The sequence below is a fragment of the Rhinopithecus bieti genome, unplaced genomic scaffold, assembly GCF_001698545.2.
Source record: "Rhinopithecus bieti isolate Rb0 unplaced genomic scaffold, ASM169854v2 scaffold_17667, whole genome shotgun sequence".
NCBI classification, from domain to species: Eukaryota; Metazoa; Chordata; class Mammalia; order Primates; family Cercopithecidae; genus Rhinopithecus; species Rhinopithecus bieti.
Window position 1 is genome coordinate 1,574,312 of NW_016809668.1, and position 17,040 is coordinate 1,591,351.

Sequence of the window (17,040 nt, forward strand, 5' to 3'; positions counted from 1 at the left end):
TTTTTTTAAGAAAAGCACAAATGATACAATTGAAGTAAAGCTTTGTAAAGGAAAACAGGTAAAGATTCTTGAGAAATGTTTTTTTCTCTTTTTTCTTTTCTGTCTCATCATGTCTAGATAGAGGAATATTTTATATATTGACTTTTCTTTTTTTTTTTTTTGAAACAGAGTCTTGCTCTGTTGCCCAGGCTGGAGTGTAGTGGTGCAAACTCTGCTCACTGCAACCTCCGCCTCCTAGGTTCAAGCGATTCTCCTGCCTCTGCCTCCAGAATAACTGGAATTACAGTCATGCACCACCACACTCAGCTAATTTTTGTGTTTTAGTAGAAACAGAGTTTCTACATGTTGGCCAGGCTGGTCTCAAACTCCTGACCCCAAGTGATCCACCCGCCTCAGCCTCCCAAAGTGCTGGGATTATAGGTGTGAGCTGCCGTGCCCAGCCTATTGACAGTATTTTTAAGATGCCAGACATCACTGATGTTTATTTGAACAGTTATGAATTTATTTTTGTTGAACTCTTTAATTAACTATTAGCATTCCCCAGATAGTAATTAGTTTTTTTTTTTTTTTTTTTCAAATCCTTGATGCTTTTAGTTGGATTTTGATCTGAGGTAATTTTGAGAATTAATAGGTGAATGAAATGTGTAAGAGTTAAAGATAATAAGTTTGTTTTATGATATTTTGGGCCATTTTATCTTATTTTGACTCCATAAAATTGGAATGTGGGCTTTGTATAGATACTAGAAGAATTAACATGCAAAAGCTGTTAGTATTTTATTGTGTTTAATGATCATCGTCATGACTTGAAAATTTTAATTACATTTGTTCATAGTATTGCTTAGTAGTGTTTTATAGTCATTTAGTTTTGGAATGAAGTTTAAGGTAAACAAAACAGTGATTTTAACTGCTTTTCAGTGATCCCTTTTCAGTAATACTAGTTACTTATATAATTTTTATTGCAAATTTAAAATTTGGTTAATTTTTTAAAACTTTTTTCCCAGATGATCTTTCCATTTCAGTGGCAGTGCCCATATATTCCCCTTTGTCCTCTTTCACTGGCTGCAGTGCTTAGTGCACCTTTACCGTTTATAGTTGGAGTTGACTCAAGGTATTTTGATCTTCATGACCCACCACAAGATGTTGTTTGCATTGACTTGGATACGAACATGTTGTATGTGTAAGTTGATTCATTTTATATTATCTCCCATTTATGTTTTTCACTATATAGAGTTACAGTTCTTTGAAAGCATCTAGAAATATGCTATTTTTGGTAGTTGTTAAATCTTCCTCTTAAATACAATGGCTCTCAACCAGGGCAGGTATCAGAATCTGAGAACGCTGTGTGATTTGGAAAAAAAAAAAGTTCAATATTATGATAGTTTATATCTGGATGACAATGTTAAATGTAAGCAGGAGATGTTTAGGTTTATCAGAAGAGACTATGAGTTTGAAAAGTAATGGTTAAACACTGCTTTCAGAGCTCGAGAGACGATATGCTTTCTAGGTTTAATTCAAAATCCATATGTAAGTAAAATGGGTTTACCCATTGGAGATAAAGTTTAGTTACAGTATAGAGTGATATTATACCATTTGTTTCGTTGTCAGGATTTGAATTTTATAAGGATCTGTTCTTTACTGCATAGAAATTTATATTAAAAATCAGTTATAATTTGTGTTTGCTGAAGGTGATAAGTACAGCAGTGGTACAGCTGAGGGTTCAGAGAGTAGCAAACTACATTAATAAAAGGAATAGTTCTGGATGGATGTTTAAGGGTTACCCCTTCCCCCACCAAAAGTGGGAAAGGACAGTAAGTATTAAAAATTTTCTTATGTTGGTGCCAACTTCCAGGGTGTGGAACACTTATTCTTTACTGTTTGAGATTGGTAGAAAGTGAATAGAGAAATATTTTAGGTGAGGCCTAAATAGTTCCAACAGTAGAATTCGTTGGGAAAATATTTTTATATGAACCAAAAAAATAGCCTAAAGAAGGAAGAAAACATTTGCTGTAACTTAAAATATAATTTTGACACGGATCTACCATTGTATTTTGAAACTGTATAACTGTAGTAGCTCCTTATGTATATTTAGATTTACTTACAGCTTGAAAGTAATGAACAACTTGAATGAATTAAATAGTTTTTTGTAGTACACACTTTATTGTTTATAGGCTACTCTCCCTGAAAAACAATTATTTCAGGAATGTATTCGTGGTGTTGCTTTTAGAAATGATTATTTGTGAAGTTAATACTCAGATTTTTTACCTTGTTTTATTTATTATTCCGAATAAAATAATATGGAGATTCTTAATTTTGCCCAGTTTTGAGTAACTTTTATAAAACTTCTGGTAATCAAAACATTATTTTCTAAAACAAATTTGAAGTGTTTGCTCAATTGTATTTATTTATTTATTTATTTTGAGACAGAGTCTCACTCTGTTGCCCAGGCAACAGAGTTACAGTTGTGCAATCTTGGCTCACTGCGGTCTCCGCCTCCCGGGATCAAGTGATTCTCCTGCTTCAGCCTCCTGAGTAACGGAATTACAGGTGCGTGCCACCACACCTGGGTAATTTTTTTGTATTTTTAGTAGAGATGAGGTTTCACCATGTTGGCCAGGCTGGTCTTAAACTGCTGACCTCAGGTGATCCACCCACCTTGGCCTCCCAAAGTGCTGGGATTACAGGCGTGAGCCACCATGCCTGGCCTGCTCAGTTGTGTTTAAATAATTATAAAATGTGCCCAGGTGTAGTGTCTCACACCTGTAATCTCAGTACTTTCGGAGGCTGAGGCTGGAGAATCACTTGAGCCCAGGAGTTTAAGACCAGCCTGGGCAACATGGTGAGACTCCATTTATATAAAATAAAAAATTAGCCAGGAGTGGTGGTGCGTGTCCGTAGTTCCAGCTGCACAGGTAGCTGAGGAGGAAAGATCACTTTAGTCCAGGAGGTCGAGGCTGCAGTGAGCTATGTTCACCCCACTGTACTGCAGCCTGGGTAACAGAGCAAGACTCTGTCTCCAAAAAAAAAAAAAAAAAAAAAAAAGCCTCCAAATTGTACAGAATAATGTAAATAACTTGTATCTATTCACCACAACTTTATTAATAGGCCGGGCACGGTGGCTCATACCTGTAATCCCAGCACTTTGGGAGGCCGAGGCAGATGAATCACCTGAGGTCAGGAGTTTGAGACCAACCTGGCCAACATGGTGAAACTCCGTCTCTACTACAAAAATTAGCCAGGCATGGTGGTGGGCAGCTATAATCCCCACGTCTCTACTACAAAAATTAGCCAGGCATGGTGGTGGGCAGCTATAATCCCCACTACTTGGGAGTCTGAGGCAAGAGAATTGCTTGAACCCAGGAGGCGGAGGTTGCAGTGAGCGGAGATCACGCCACTGCACTCCAGCCTGGGCGACAGAGGGAGACTCTGTCTCAAAAAAAAAAAAAAAAAGAAAGAAAATATTAGCAATAAATTTGAAATCTCTAGATAGTCCTCCATAACGATATTTTGTTTCTGTCTCCCAGAGAGGAGCTCCAGATCCAACCATCATCTTGGATAAATTCCAAATCCAACCATCATCTTAGATTTGGAGTTTATCATATACATGTATTTTTAAAACATTTATTATATATGTATTAATCTAAATAAAATTTTGTTTTGCATACTTACAAATTTTTTTCTACTTGAATAGTTTTCTGTGAATTGCTTTTTTGCTTACCATTCTTTGTGAGGTTCATCCAGTTCATTTTCAATGGTGATCAATGTCGATGGACATTTAGGTTGTATCTAGATCTTTGATGTTAGGAACAAGGCTGTTCTGATTATCGTTGTATATATTTCCTTGAGTGTATGCTCAGGAATTCCTCTGACGTATATACCTGGAAGCGCTAATGTTGCTTGGTAGGGAATGAGCATTTTCAACTTAATAACTAATATCAGATTACTCTCCCAAGTTTACTCCATCCTCAGCAGATGAAAGTTCTCTTTGTTTCATATCCTTGCCAGCACTTGTGGTCAGACTTTTACATTTTTTACCAATTTGATGGTAATGGTATTTCACTGTGGCTTTAATTCACATTTCCTTAATTAGTAGCAAATGGAGCATTTTCATACCTTTGTGCTCCTTGGTTTTCCTCTCCTATGAATTGGATGTTCCTTTTGTTGGTGCGTTTTGCTGTTCGATTGTCTTTTTCTTTTGATTTGTAGAAATTGTATATATAATCAGGAATTAATTATTGGTCTGCTGTATGCATTCCAAATAGCTTCTCCCACATTGTGACCTGTCATTCCATTCTGTTTTTGGTGTCTTTTGATAAAGAGACTTATTTTAATTTATCAAATTTTAAATTTCTCTTTATGGAGTACTGTTTTTGATTCTTATATATGAAATATTTCACCTTGAGGCCGTGAAATACTATCATGGTTATTTTTTAAGTTGTGAGGTTTACGTGTCTCATTTAGTTATTTAATTCAGCTACACTTGATGGGACATACCGCTTTCTGTATTTGTATAGATACATATCCGATCTTATTCTTTTCCTTTGATTTTTTTTCAATCTCTTGCCAGTATTATACTATCTTAATGGCTTTAAAATTAAGTTGTCTACAACATGAATGAACCTTGAAAACGTTATGTTAAAAGACCTTATATTATGATTTAATTTACATGAAATGTCCAAAGCAGGCAAATCTCTAGAGGCAGAAAGTAGATTGATTAGTGATTGCCTTGGAATGGAGAGGATGGGAGTATTGGAAACTAAGTGACTATGGGATTTCTTTTTGAGGTGATGAAAATATTCTAAAATTGCTTGTAGGCTGGGAGCAGTGGCCCACGCCTGTAATCCCAATATTTTGGGAGGCTGAGGTGGGTGGATCTTCTGAGGTCGGGAGTTTGAGACCAGCCTGACCAACATGGAGAAACCCCATCTCTACTAAAATAACAAAGCTAGCCGGGCGTGGTGGCGCATGCCTGTAATCCCAGCTACTCGGGAGGCTGAGGCAGGAGAATTGCTTGAACCCGGGAGGCAGAGGTCGCAGTGATATGAGATTGCGTCATTGCACTCCAGCCTGGGCAACAAGAGCAAAACTCCATCTCAAAAAAAAAAAAAAAATTGATTGTAGTGGTGGTTACACAATTCCGTGAATATAATAAAAACCATTGAATTGCACACGTCACATGGGTGAGTTGTATGGCATATGACTTTATATCTTAATAAAACTGTTTTAAAAAGTCATGGTATGAGACCTTTTTTTGGCAGTGTCCATGGCGAATCCCCTTACTCCTGTTATTTTTGAAAATTGTTTTCACTCTATTTGGTCTTTTGTTTTCCATATAAATTTTAATACCATCTTGTTAAGCTCTACACAAAATTACATTGGCATTTTTGTTAGAATTTTATTGTATTTATAGATTCGTTTGGAGGCAGATGATACCTTTTTGACACACATTGAAAATATGCACAAGAAATATGACCCATGAATGTGGTATTTCACTTCATTGATCTTTCAAAATTTTTCAGTAAACTTTGTGTTTTCTCCAGAAAGATAATTCACATCTTTTGTTAGACTTATTTGTTCCTAAGTATCTTTCAGTTTTATTGCTACTGTAAATGGTGTTTTTAATTAGACTTTCTACTTGTTGCTGGGAAATGTAGTTGGTTTTTATGTAGCGGCCTTATATCTAGCAACTTAGTTGAATTCTCTTAATTTGTATATTATCTTCAATTTTCTGCCTATAAACATCACATTTCTCTACTTATACTATCCTAATGTATTTAAAAATTTTTTGTCTTAATTCTCCAGCTAGGATCGCTAGTGTAATGTTGAATATAAGTAGTTATAGTTGGTATCTTGTCTTGTTTCTAATTTCAAAGGGGATGCTTTGAGCAGTTTATCATAAATTATGATTATTGGTATACAGCAGGGATTGACATCTGGCCCAAAGCTTGTTTTTGTAAATAAAGTTTTACTGGAACAGAGGCATGCTCATTCATTTACATATGGTCCATGCCTGCTTTCATGATGCAACAGCACATTTGAGTAGTTATGACAGAGATGGGGTTTCGCCACGTTGGCCAGGCTGGTTTCAAACTCCTGGCCTAAAGTGATATGCCTACATCAGCCTCCCAAAGTGCTGGGATTACAGGTGTGAGCCACCCTGTCTGGCTACAAAAGATACATTATTAAATGAAAAAAATCAAGGTGGTAGTTGCGTATTGCAGTGTGCTGCTACTTGTGCAGAAGAAAAGGGAGGGAATAGTTATATTTACTTGTATCTGCTAGTTTTGGAATAAAGACACATTAAAATATGCTCAAGAAACTAGTGATTATGTATTATGGGGGTGAGGGAACTGATCAGACGTGGAACAAGGATGTGTGTATGTGTTTTAAGTCATTTTTGAGCTGTGTGATCATATTAAAGTTTTAAAACTCCCAGTGTGATGGTGGATTTGTCAGTTGCATTTTATAGTTATTTGGACATTTGCTTTATGTACTTAATTAAGGCTGTGTTATGAGGGACACTCAAGTTCAAAATAGTTCTGCAGTTGAATGAATACTTTTATCTTGTAGCTACTTTAAAAAAAATCACTGATGCTCTTGTTGTTAGTTTGTGCTTTTCTTCTCATTAATACATTATTTTAGATATATCATCTTTGGTATATCTTTTCCCATCCTTTTAATTTCAGATATTCTGTGTATAGTATATAACTGGCATTAGAAACCCAATCTAACGTTTGTCTTTTTATTGAAGAATCCATTAACTTACATGTATTGTTATATATTTGAATATTTCTGTCTCATTTTGTCCTTTTTGTTTTGCTGTTATTCTTTTCTCTCTTTCAGATTGAATGAATTATTCTGTTTTTTCCCCATCTACTTACCTAAATGTTATATTATGTGTATATGTGTGTGTGTGTATATGTATAATTTCATATTTATGTTCCTTTAATGATTCCTCTCAATTTTTTAATATGGGTGCTTAGAACTTGAAATTAATATTTTACTCCTTTTTCAAGCAGTAAAGTAGACTTTAAAATACTTTAATTGGCAACATCCTCTTACTCTTACTGGTACAAAAACAATGAATTTTACAATTAATGGCCCTTTAGGTTAGATGAGATGCATTTCATCTACCTACAGTAGCCCTGTGTATTAGGTACATTATCAGTCCTCATTTTGTAGATCAGAAAATTGAGTAACAGACGAGTTGAGTGATTTATACAAAGTCACACAGATAGTAAATGTCAGAGCCAGATTACAAATGGATGATAATCCAGACAATAATGACAATATTTTATTTGGGGGAGGGGGTTAAAAGATAGCACTAAAATATTAGACAGCGATGACATAAAATGAGATAATTTGATCAAAGTTAAACTTGACATGCCATCACTTTTAAGACACAGTTTCAAGAGATGTTAAAATATGTCTTTTAACAGTACCAGGCACAAAGGAAGTGTTAGCTCTTTTATTAGATATTTATTCTTACAGAGAGGATATTATGTTTGCTTCCATTCTGGTGGCATTAAGCCAGGGAGCACTTGAAGTTAGTTATTTTGACTTACAGTTTCTTGTGCCATGCCAGTAGTGTGCAGTCAAACTCATAACCCATTAGTTGGCAGGCATACAGTAATGAATTCTCAGGGGAGATCCCTCCCCTAATCAAAATTCAAGCTGAGGGAGCTACGCTATGAGGGCACAAGGCATAAGAATGACGCAATGATTAGTCAGGTGTGGTGGCATGTGCCTGTAATGCCAACTACTTGGGAGGCCGAGGCAGGAAAATCGCTTGAACCTGGAAGGAAGAGGTTGCAGTGAGCTGAGATTGTGCCACTGTACTACAGCCTGGGCAACAGAGTGAGACTTCCCCTCGGGGTGGGGCCGGGGGGTGAATAATTATGCAATGGACTTTGGGGACTTGGGGGAAAGGGTGGGAGGGGGTTGAGGAATAAAAGACTACACATGAGGCCAGACGCAGTGGCTCATGCCTGTAGCCCCAGCACCTTGGGAGGCCAAGGCAGGCGGATCACGAGATCAGGAGATCGAGACCATCCTGGCTAACACGGTGAAACTCTGTCTCTACTAAAAATACAAAAAATTAACTGGGTATGGTGCCACACGCCTGTAGTCCCAGCTACTTGGGAGCCTGAGGCAGGAGAATCGCTTGAACCCGGGAGGCGGAGGTTGCAGTGAGCCAAGATCGCACCTCTGCACTCCAGTCTGGGCGACAAAGCAAAGACTACACATGGGGTACAGTGTATACTACTTGGGTGATGGGTGCACCTAAATCTCAGAAATCATCACTAAAGAACTAATTCATGTAACCAGATACCACCTGTTCCCCCAAAACCTATTGAAGTTAAAAAAAAATTGACATACTTTATTAAAAGATGTAAAGTATGCAAAAAAAGATTCCAAAATGCAATCACTTGCTTAGAAAAAAGCTACATGTGAACTGCACTGAGTACTAAAGAACAATACTATAAAATAGAACATGATTAAAATAAAAAATAATTTAACTTTTATTAAAATTAAATTTTATTAAATTTATTAATTTCATTAATCAGCTAATATAAAGGTACAACCAGGATTCCAGGTTGATCCTAAAGCTGGAATCTCTGCCTTTTTCATTATGTCATGCTACATTTAGAGAAACCTAAGCAATTCACTGACTTAGGGAAAAGGCTTAGAATTATAGCATTTTGGGTTAAAAAAAGAGTCAGGCTGGGTGCGATGGCTCATGCCTGTAATCCCAGCACTTCGGGAGGCCGAGGTGGGGGGATCACATGAGGTCAGGAGTTCGAGACCAGCCTGGCCAACATGATGAAACCCTGTCTTTACTAAGATAAAAAATTAGCTGGGCGTGGTGGCGCTCCCCTGTAATCCCAGCTAGTTAGGAGACTGAGGCCAGAGAATTGCTTGAACCTGGGAGGCAGAGGTTGCAGTGAGCTGAGATCATACCACTGCACTCCAGCCTGGACGACAGAGTGAGACTCTGTCTCAAAAAAAAGAAAAAAAGAAGAAAAAGCGGAGTCAGCCTTTTAAGCGTACCAGTTTTATTTGGAAGTTTCAGTTCTAACATACTTCTTGGTGAGACTGAAACTTGGTCTCCTGTTCTGTGAGAAGCCTTTAATATCCAAGGCTGTCTATTAATCCTCAGGGCAGATGTGGCCTTGGTGTTACTCTGGGTTTTCAACCCCTGAAGATTTCCCCGATTTTCTTGCCAGCTTAGCCATAAATTTTAAAGAACATTTGTTATATTTATGCTAACTTTTGTAAAAGAGGGCTTTTAGGCAGTTCTGTCCACTGTATTTTATATTCTTATATTCTTGGAATATATATATATATACGCACACACACACGCACACACATACACACAGATATATATATTTTGTATTTTTGGAATATAAAGTTTTGGAAACAGAAGCTTTTAGTAATACCTTTAAAAATGGTCATCTCTATGGCTTTGGGTTTGGTTTTGTTTTGTTTTGTTTTTTGAGGCAGAGTCTTGCTCTGTTGCCCAAGCTGGAGTGCAGTAGCGCAATCTCGGCTCACTGCAACCACCACCTCCTAGGCTCAAGTGATTATTCTACCTCAGCCTCCTGAGTAGCTGGGATTACAGGCACACACCACCACACCCGGCTAATTTTTGTGCTTTTAGTAGAGACGGTGTTTCACCGTGTTGGCCAGAGTGGTCTGGCTTTGGTTTTTGTTGTTTCATGATCATAGATTATATTGAATAATGGTGTTATGATTAATTTATTTTTAACTGCGAGGGCTGGATGAACTACATATACTTTTAATCCTTACTTAAATTCCAATTTTTCTCTTTGGGCACACAGCATTTTAGAAGCCTACCAGTAGGTAGTTTGAAGTCTCAAGTCGACTAGATTTGACTCTCAGAATATTATAATTCTAAAATGTAATTTTTGAAGCTAGACTTCAGTGTCGTATTCCTGACTCCAGCATTGAAAATATATGTTGGAAGGTTAGAATGAGATGGCTAAATTTGACAGAGGTTGGTTGAATGAAAAGAGAACTTCCTTGAAATTCACTTATTCAAACTGTTTGCATCAGTTATGACTGCAGTAAAAACATCTTTTCCATTTTCTAGTTTTAGGTTAATGCAAGAATTTTGTTTAGTAAAAGCGGATTATAAATAACACATTTTATGAATTTTGTTCTGATTTAATAGATCAGATGAAAAGAAGAACATGAACTGGAAGCAACTTCCCAAAAAGCCATGCAAAAATCTACTTAGCACCTTAAAGAAATTGTATCCCCAGCTGTCTTCAGGTAATGTGAGGGAAAAGGAATACTATTGATGAAGGAATGTATACGAGAAAATTCTTCTTAAATTTAACGTAATACCATTTTCTGTTTTTTTTCCTTTGTTAGTTCACCGAAAAACTCAAGAAGGCTCAGCGATTGACATGACTCCAATTGAAGCAGATTTCTCCTGGCAAAAGAAGATGACACAGCTTGAGATGGAAATTCAAGAGGCATTTTTACGCTTTATGGCATCTATTTTAAAAGGATATAGAACATTTCTCAGACCAATCACAGAGGCTCCTTCAAATAAAGCCACAGCTGCTGATTCATTGTTTGACCGACAGGGTGGGTAGCACTGAAAGTACAATTCCTTTTATTGAAGTGACAATATTTTATATTTGATGTTGCTGCCAAGAAATACTTACTGTATAAATTATTACGAATTCACATTCAAATATAATGAACTTCCATGTATTTGTAACCCAACTTTATGACTAGAATTTCTTGTAATTTTTATGGCCCATTTTTTTCCTGAGAAATCTGAAACTAGACATATTTAATTATGAAAAGTCAAAGATGTTACCTGTATTTACGATACCTTGTCACTTATCTTAGTAGAACATAACTGGAGATTTGCCTTCAGGTATTTCCTCAATTTTGCATAGTTCTTGGATTTGTACACTTTTTTTTCTTTTTTTTTTTTTTAATAGAGTGGAGTCTTGCTATGTTGGCCAGGCTGGACTCAAACTCCTGGCCTCAAGTGATCCTCCTCCCTCGGCTTTCCAAAATGCTGGGATTACAGGTGTGAGCCACAGCACTTGGCCAGATGTGTACACTTTTGGCTTTACAATTAGTTTGTGCAATAAGGGCACCACATTTTAAACATTTTTGACTAATGTAGCTTTGTTCCAGGGAAAACATATTATTTTAGTATGTTTTGTTTTAGGGAATTATAGAGATTTTTGTTGTTATTCAGCTACTGTTATATATGTAGTAGCAATCTTACATCTATATCAATATTTATTTGAAATTATTTTACTTTTCTGTGCTTTTTACCTAGTGATTACTTTTTTAAAAAATCTGGCTGGGCGCGGTGGGGCTCAAGCCTGGTTGAAATGCCCAGCCACTTTTGGAGACCTAGGAGGGTACGGAGCGGATCGATGGTCGGAGATCGACCCACCATATACGTGAAACCGTCTGCTACTAAAAAAAAATACAAAAACTAGCCGGGGCGACGACGGCGGGGCGCCTGTAGTCCCAGGGCACTCAGTGGATGGCATGAAATTGGAAGCCAGAGAAATATTAACCCAAGGACGGTAGCCAGAGCACCCCACTGCCACTCCAAAGCCTGCGGCAGATTCTTGATGGCAGAAACCCCAATAATATACAAAAAACAAATAAAAAATAATAAATAATCTTTGGTTTATTAATCCTTTTGTCCTTTATCTTTTCTGCTTTAAGATAACTTACCACTTAAATATTTAGTTACCACTTACTGGCTAGTTATTATGTAGGAATATAAAGAAGTATAAAACCTAGCTCTATGGGGTCTTAAATGGAAAATAATTAAAATATTTTAAAAATAGAACAAGTAGTCAAGAAAACATATTTTACACAGTTTTAATTTGGAAGTTTTAAGAGTTCAGAAAAAAAAGGGATATTCTTCCAAATATTCCAGTATTTCAAAATGGGTATTTTGGAAGACTTCATGGAAGAAGCATGACTTAGAAGAATGGGTAGAATGGAGATAAATGGAGAAGAACAGGAAAGGCTTTCTGGAAGTCCATAGGCATTAAGAGTCAAATCTGAGTTAGAATTTCTACTTTGTTATTTATAACGTCTTCATGGAGCTTATTAAAGTTTTCTCGACCGGACGCAGTGGATCACGCCGTAATCCCACCACTTTGGGAGACTAAGGCAGGCAGATCACCTGAGGTCAGGAGTTCAAGACCACCCTGGCCAACATGATGAAACTCTGCCTCTACGAAAAATTTAAAAATTAGCCGGGTGTGGTGGTGTGTGCCTGTAATGCCAGCTATTTGGGAGGCTGAGGGAGGAGAATCACTTGAACTCGGGAGACGGAGGTTGCAGAGAGCCAAAATTGTGCCATTGCACTCCAGCCTGGGTGACAAGAGTGAAAGTGAAACTCTGTCTCAAAAAAATTAAAAAATAATAAAAGTGTTCTCATTAATAAAATGGGGCTATATCTACTTCATCATTGTGCAGATTAAATGAGAAAATATGTATGAAGCAACTAGTACAAGTACTTTAAAATGCTCATGATAACAGCTATTATCATTCATGGTAATAACAAAATGGAAGTAGCATCAAGATCTAAAGCACAAGGCCTGCAGATTAGTTTGCTGGGTCTGCCGTAACAAAATACCACAGACTAGGTGGCTTAAACAACAGAAATTATTTTCTCGTGGTTTTGAAGGTTAAACTGAGATGAAGGTGGTTAGCAGGTTTGGTTTCTTCTGAAGCCTCTTCCCTTGGCTTGTAGATAGCTGTTTTCTCCATGTGGTCTTCCTTCAGTGTTTGTCTTATGTCCAAATATCCTCTTCTTACCAGTCTTACTGAACTAGGGTCTACCCCATAATCCTCATTTTAGCTTAATTACCTCTTTAAAGACCCTATCTCCAAATAGTTACATTCCGAGGTACTAGGGGCTAGGAACTTAATATACAAATTTTGGGCCAGGCACAGTGGCTCATGCCTGTAATCCCAGCACTTTGGGAGGCCAAGGCAAGCCGATCACCTGAGGTCAGGAGTTTGAGATCTGTGTGACCAACATGGCGAAACCCCGTCTCTACTAAAAATACAGAAGTTAGCTAGGCATGGTGGCACATGCCTGTAATCCCAGCTACTCAGGAGACTGAGGCAGGAGAATCTCTTCAACCCAGGAGGCAGAGGTTGTGGTGAGCCGAGATCACTGTACTCCAGCCTGGGCAACAAGACTGAAATTTCATCTCAAATATATGTGTGTGTGTATATATATATACATTTTGAGGGGGACACAGTTTCACTCATGACAGCACATTTGGGAAAAAAGATTACATGGTACAATTTGACTAGAGTGATGAGCTTTAGAGGTGCTGTGGAAGATAAGGCTGAAAATAAGATTAGGGCTCAGATTGTGGGTAGTTGTAAATGCCAGATGAAGAATACGGATTGTACGGGAGTGACATCACTAAAGGAATTTGAAAAGATATTTACTCAGTTTTCAGGCCCTAAAGTTTTATTGTAAACAGTTCAGCGTTTGGTCTACTAGGGGACACAGACATTAGACAAGAAAAAAATGTAAATACTAACTACTTAATAAGTGTGTTTTGAAGGAAAGTATTGATTACAGTGAGAGTGCTAGTTAGGTCTGAGAAATATTCCTTGAAGAAATAACAAGGAATATTAGTGTCCTAAGGTACTTTGGTGTGCTACTTTTAAGTTTGGGTCTAAAAAGCAATAGTAATTAACTAGGAATTTTGTATATGTGGTTTTGGCTTATTTTATCCTTATGTTGTTGTTTACCATTTCTTCTTCCACTTGTATTGCCTGTAAACTTGTGGTAGGTTCAAGAGCTGCAGTGTCCAGTAGAAATATAATGTAAGCCACATATGAAATTTAAAATTATTTTAGTAACCACAATAAAAAAGTGAAAATAGGGGAAAATAGTAGCATTTCAGCATGTAATCTGATTTTAAAATTATTGATGAAATCGTTTACATTTTTTTCCAGAAACATCTTCTTTTTTTTTTTTTTTTTTTTTAAGACAGTCTTGCTCTGTTGCCCAGGTGGAATGCAGTGATGCAATCTTGGCTCACTGCAACCTCTGCCTCCCAGGCTCAAGTGATTCTCCCGCCTCAGCCTCCCGATTAGCTGGGATTACAGGCGTGTACCACCAAGCCTGGCTAATTTTTGTATTTTAAGTGGAGACGGGGTTTAGCCATGTTGGCAAGACTGGTCTCGAACTGCTGACCTCAGGTGATCCGCCTGCCTTGGCCTTCCAAAATGCTGGGATTACAGGCGTGAGCCTCTGTGCTTGGCCCACATCTTTCAATTCTGGCGTGTATTTTTTACTTACAGTGTGTCTTAATTTGGATCAGTTACATTTCAAGTGCTAAATTGCCATATCAAGATAGTGACTACTGAATTAAACAGTGCAGATCTAGCGGCTTGGTTAGATTCAGGTTTAATTATCTTGGCAAGAAGTGCCAAAATACATGGTGCTCACTTCTTCCTATTGCATCATCTTGAGAGGCACATACATGTCTGACTGTCGTACTTTTAGTGTTCCTAATAGGTTTAAGGTGTTGTCAGCCTCATTCATTCATTGTAGTTCACCCGTTAGCCTTTGACTTATTTGGTTTAGCAGCCTTTGCTGATCATTGCCTGGATCCACTAGAAGGAAAGAAAGCCTTTTCATTATAACTTGTGGAGAGTAATTTATTTCTATTTTATTTAAGCTTTTCTCTACTAATTAGTATCTAAAAGGGATGGGAATCAGGACCACAGCATCAAAGAAAGAAAGGCTGCAGAGAAAACCATGTTTGAAATGGTGGCATTAACCAGGTTATGCAGGATGTTTTAGGATTAGTGCTGGTTTCAGTTTTTATCCTAAGAGTAATTGGAAGCCTGTAAAGGATATTTCATTAGGTAATAGGATCAGATTTGCATTTTTTACAAAAATCACTCTTTGAAATGTTAAAAAGAAGAATCTCCTTGGCTTCCATACAGAGATTGCACTGGAGGCATTGAAGCATGGATCTACTATTTAGGAAGTAGCCACATTGGTTCTAGGGATTATTAGAGGTGACCTGGATTAATTGATGATAGTGTGACTAGAAGAGTGATTTTTTAAGGAATTAGATCAAGTAGAACCTGGTGATTGAATATGGAATGTAAGGTAGAGTTGGAGATATCAAGAGCGGCTTTGAGGTTTTTGCCTTTACCAACCAAGTGAATGGCCATGCCCTTTATAAAAAGTAAAACTACAGAAAAAAGGGAAGGAGCAGATCGAAGTTTTTTTTTTTTTTTCTTTCCTTTTTTTTTTTTAAGATGGAAAAAAGAGACTTGAGTATGCTGATGAGAAATAGCTAATAGAGGCTGGGCACAGTGGCTCACGCCTGTAATCCCAGCATTTTGGGAGGCCGAGGCAGGCAGATCACTTGAGGTCAGGAGTTTGAGATCAGCCTGGCCAACATGGCGAAACCCCATCTCTACTAAAAATACAAAAATTAGCCGGGAGTGGTGGCGCATGCCTGTAGTACCAGTTATTTGGGAGGCTGAGGCAGGAGAATCACTTGAACCTGGGAGGTGGAGGTTGTAGTGAGCTGAGATTACACCACTGAACTCCATTCTGGGTAATAGAGCAAGACTCCATCTCAAAAAAGAAAAAAAAAAAAAAAGAGAGAAATAGCTAATAGAGAGGGAGATTTATCCCGAGAACACTGGAAGGGGCTGGAATCCTGAAGTCATGTGATTGTTTGTCCTTAGATAGGAGGAGGGACATATCCACTGTAAAAAGACAGAAGGAATAAATGATAACTGTTAAAGAGTCGTAAGTTATGTAGTGAGATAGTATACATAGTTTCTATTTAATGATCTGCATTTTCATTGCAATATAAAGTATGCTCATTTCGGAGTATGGAGGGGGCACAAAAACATGAAGGGAGAGCATATACAAATAGGAAATAGTTGTGAAAACGTGAAAAGGAAAATTAAATTGATTCTAGAAATGTAGTAGGATTGCTGGTCAGGGATGAAGGTATAAGTGCTTCTGATCTGCCTAGTTGTGGAACTTTTTTCCCCTTAACTTGTGCTCAGTCATCCTTATACAGATCCAGAGAAGGCAAGCAGCACATTCTTCCAGAGCTGGGTTATGCTAGGTAGGTTTAACCAAAAAAGCAAAAGAGCAAAAGGGCTGAGAGTATTGACAAAACAGTAATTGAAATGATTGATATAGCATGGAATCAGTATTACATAGAGAAAGAAGTGAAGATGGGAGGATGTATGTGGAGGTAAAAGGGCCAGTGGATTGGAGATTTCAATGAGCCTTCCCTCTCTGCTCCCCCAATAAAAAACCCTAAAACACTTAGTAGAAATACTTAATTAAAGAGACCGGATAGGCAGAGGTAATGGGCTGGGAGTGATGTGAAAATGAGAGATTTGGAAGGCAATGCTGCTTTGAATGCTAGCAAGTAAAGTCAAGGGACTGTGACTGTGTGTTGAAGTTGGTGATTGAGGTAGGATGGAGCATAGGATCATTGAAAATCAAGGAATGAAGGCTGGGCATGGTGGCTCATGCCTGTAATTCTAGCAATTTGGGAGGCTGAGATGGGAGGATCACTTGAGGCCAGGAGTTCGAGACCAGCCTTGTCAACATAGCAAGACACCCATCTCTTAAAAGAAAAGAGGCCAGGTGCAGTGGCTCACGCCTGTAATGCCGGAACTTTGGGACGCCGAGGCGGGCTGATCACCTGAGGTCAGAAGTTCGAGACCAGGCTGGCCAACATGGTAAAACCCTGTCTCTACGAAAAATACAAAAGTTAGCCAGGTGTGGTGATGGGCACCTCTAATCCCAGCTACTCAGGAGGCTGAGGCAGAGAATCACTTGAACCTGGGAGGCAGAGGTTGCAGTGAGCCACGATCACGCCGCTGCACTCCAGCCTGGGGGACAAGAGCTAGACTCTGTCTCAAAAAAAAAAAAAGGAATGAAGACGAACCTAAAGTGTTTTCATGGTTTGTGCTTCTGGGTGTGGAAGAATGATGGTGGTA

General features: G+C 38.0%; 1 protein-coding gene across 1 annotated transcript in view; it reads left to right on the plus strand.

Annotated features, from left to right (window-relative positions):
* The window catches only part of DENND4C (DENN domain containing 4C), a 158,242-nt gene that overhangs the window by 85,817 nt on the left and 55,385 nt on the right, over window positions 1–17,040 (plus strand). The window contains exons 10-12 of the mRNA XM_017890091.1: window positions 1,002–1,177; window positions 10,193–10,293; window positions 10,396–10,614. Coding sequence (XP_017745580.1) covers window positions 1,002–1,177; window positions 10,193–10,293; window positions 10,396–10,614 — 496 coding nt within the window. The remainder of the gene's footprint in view (window positions 1–1,001; window positions 1,178–10,192; window positions 10,294–10,395; window positions 10,615–17,040) is intronic.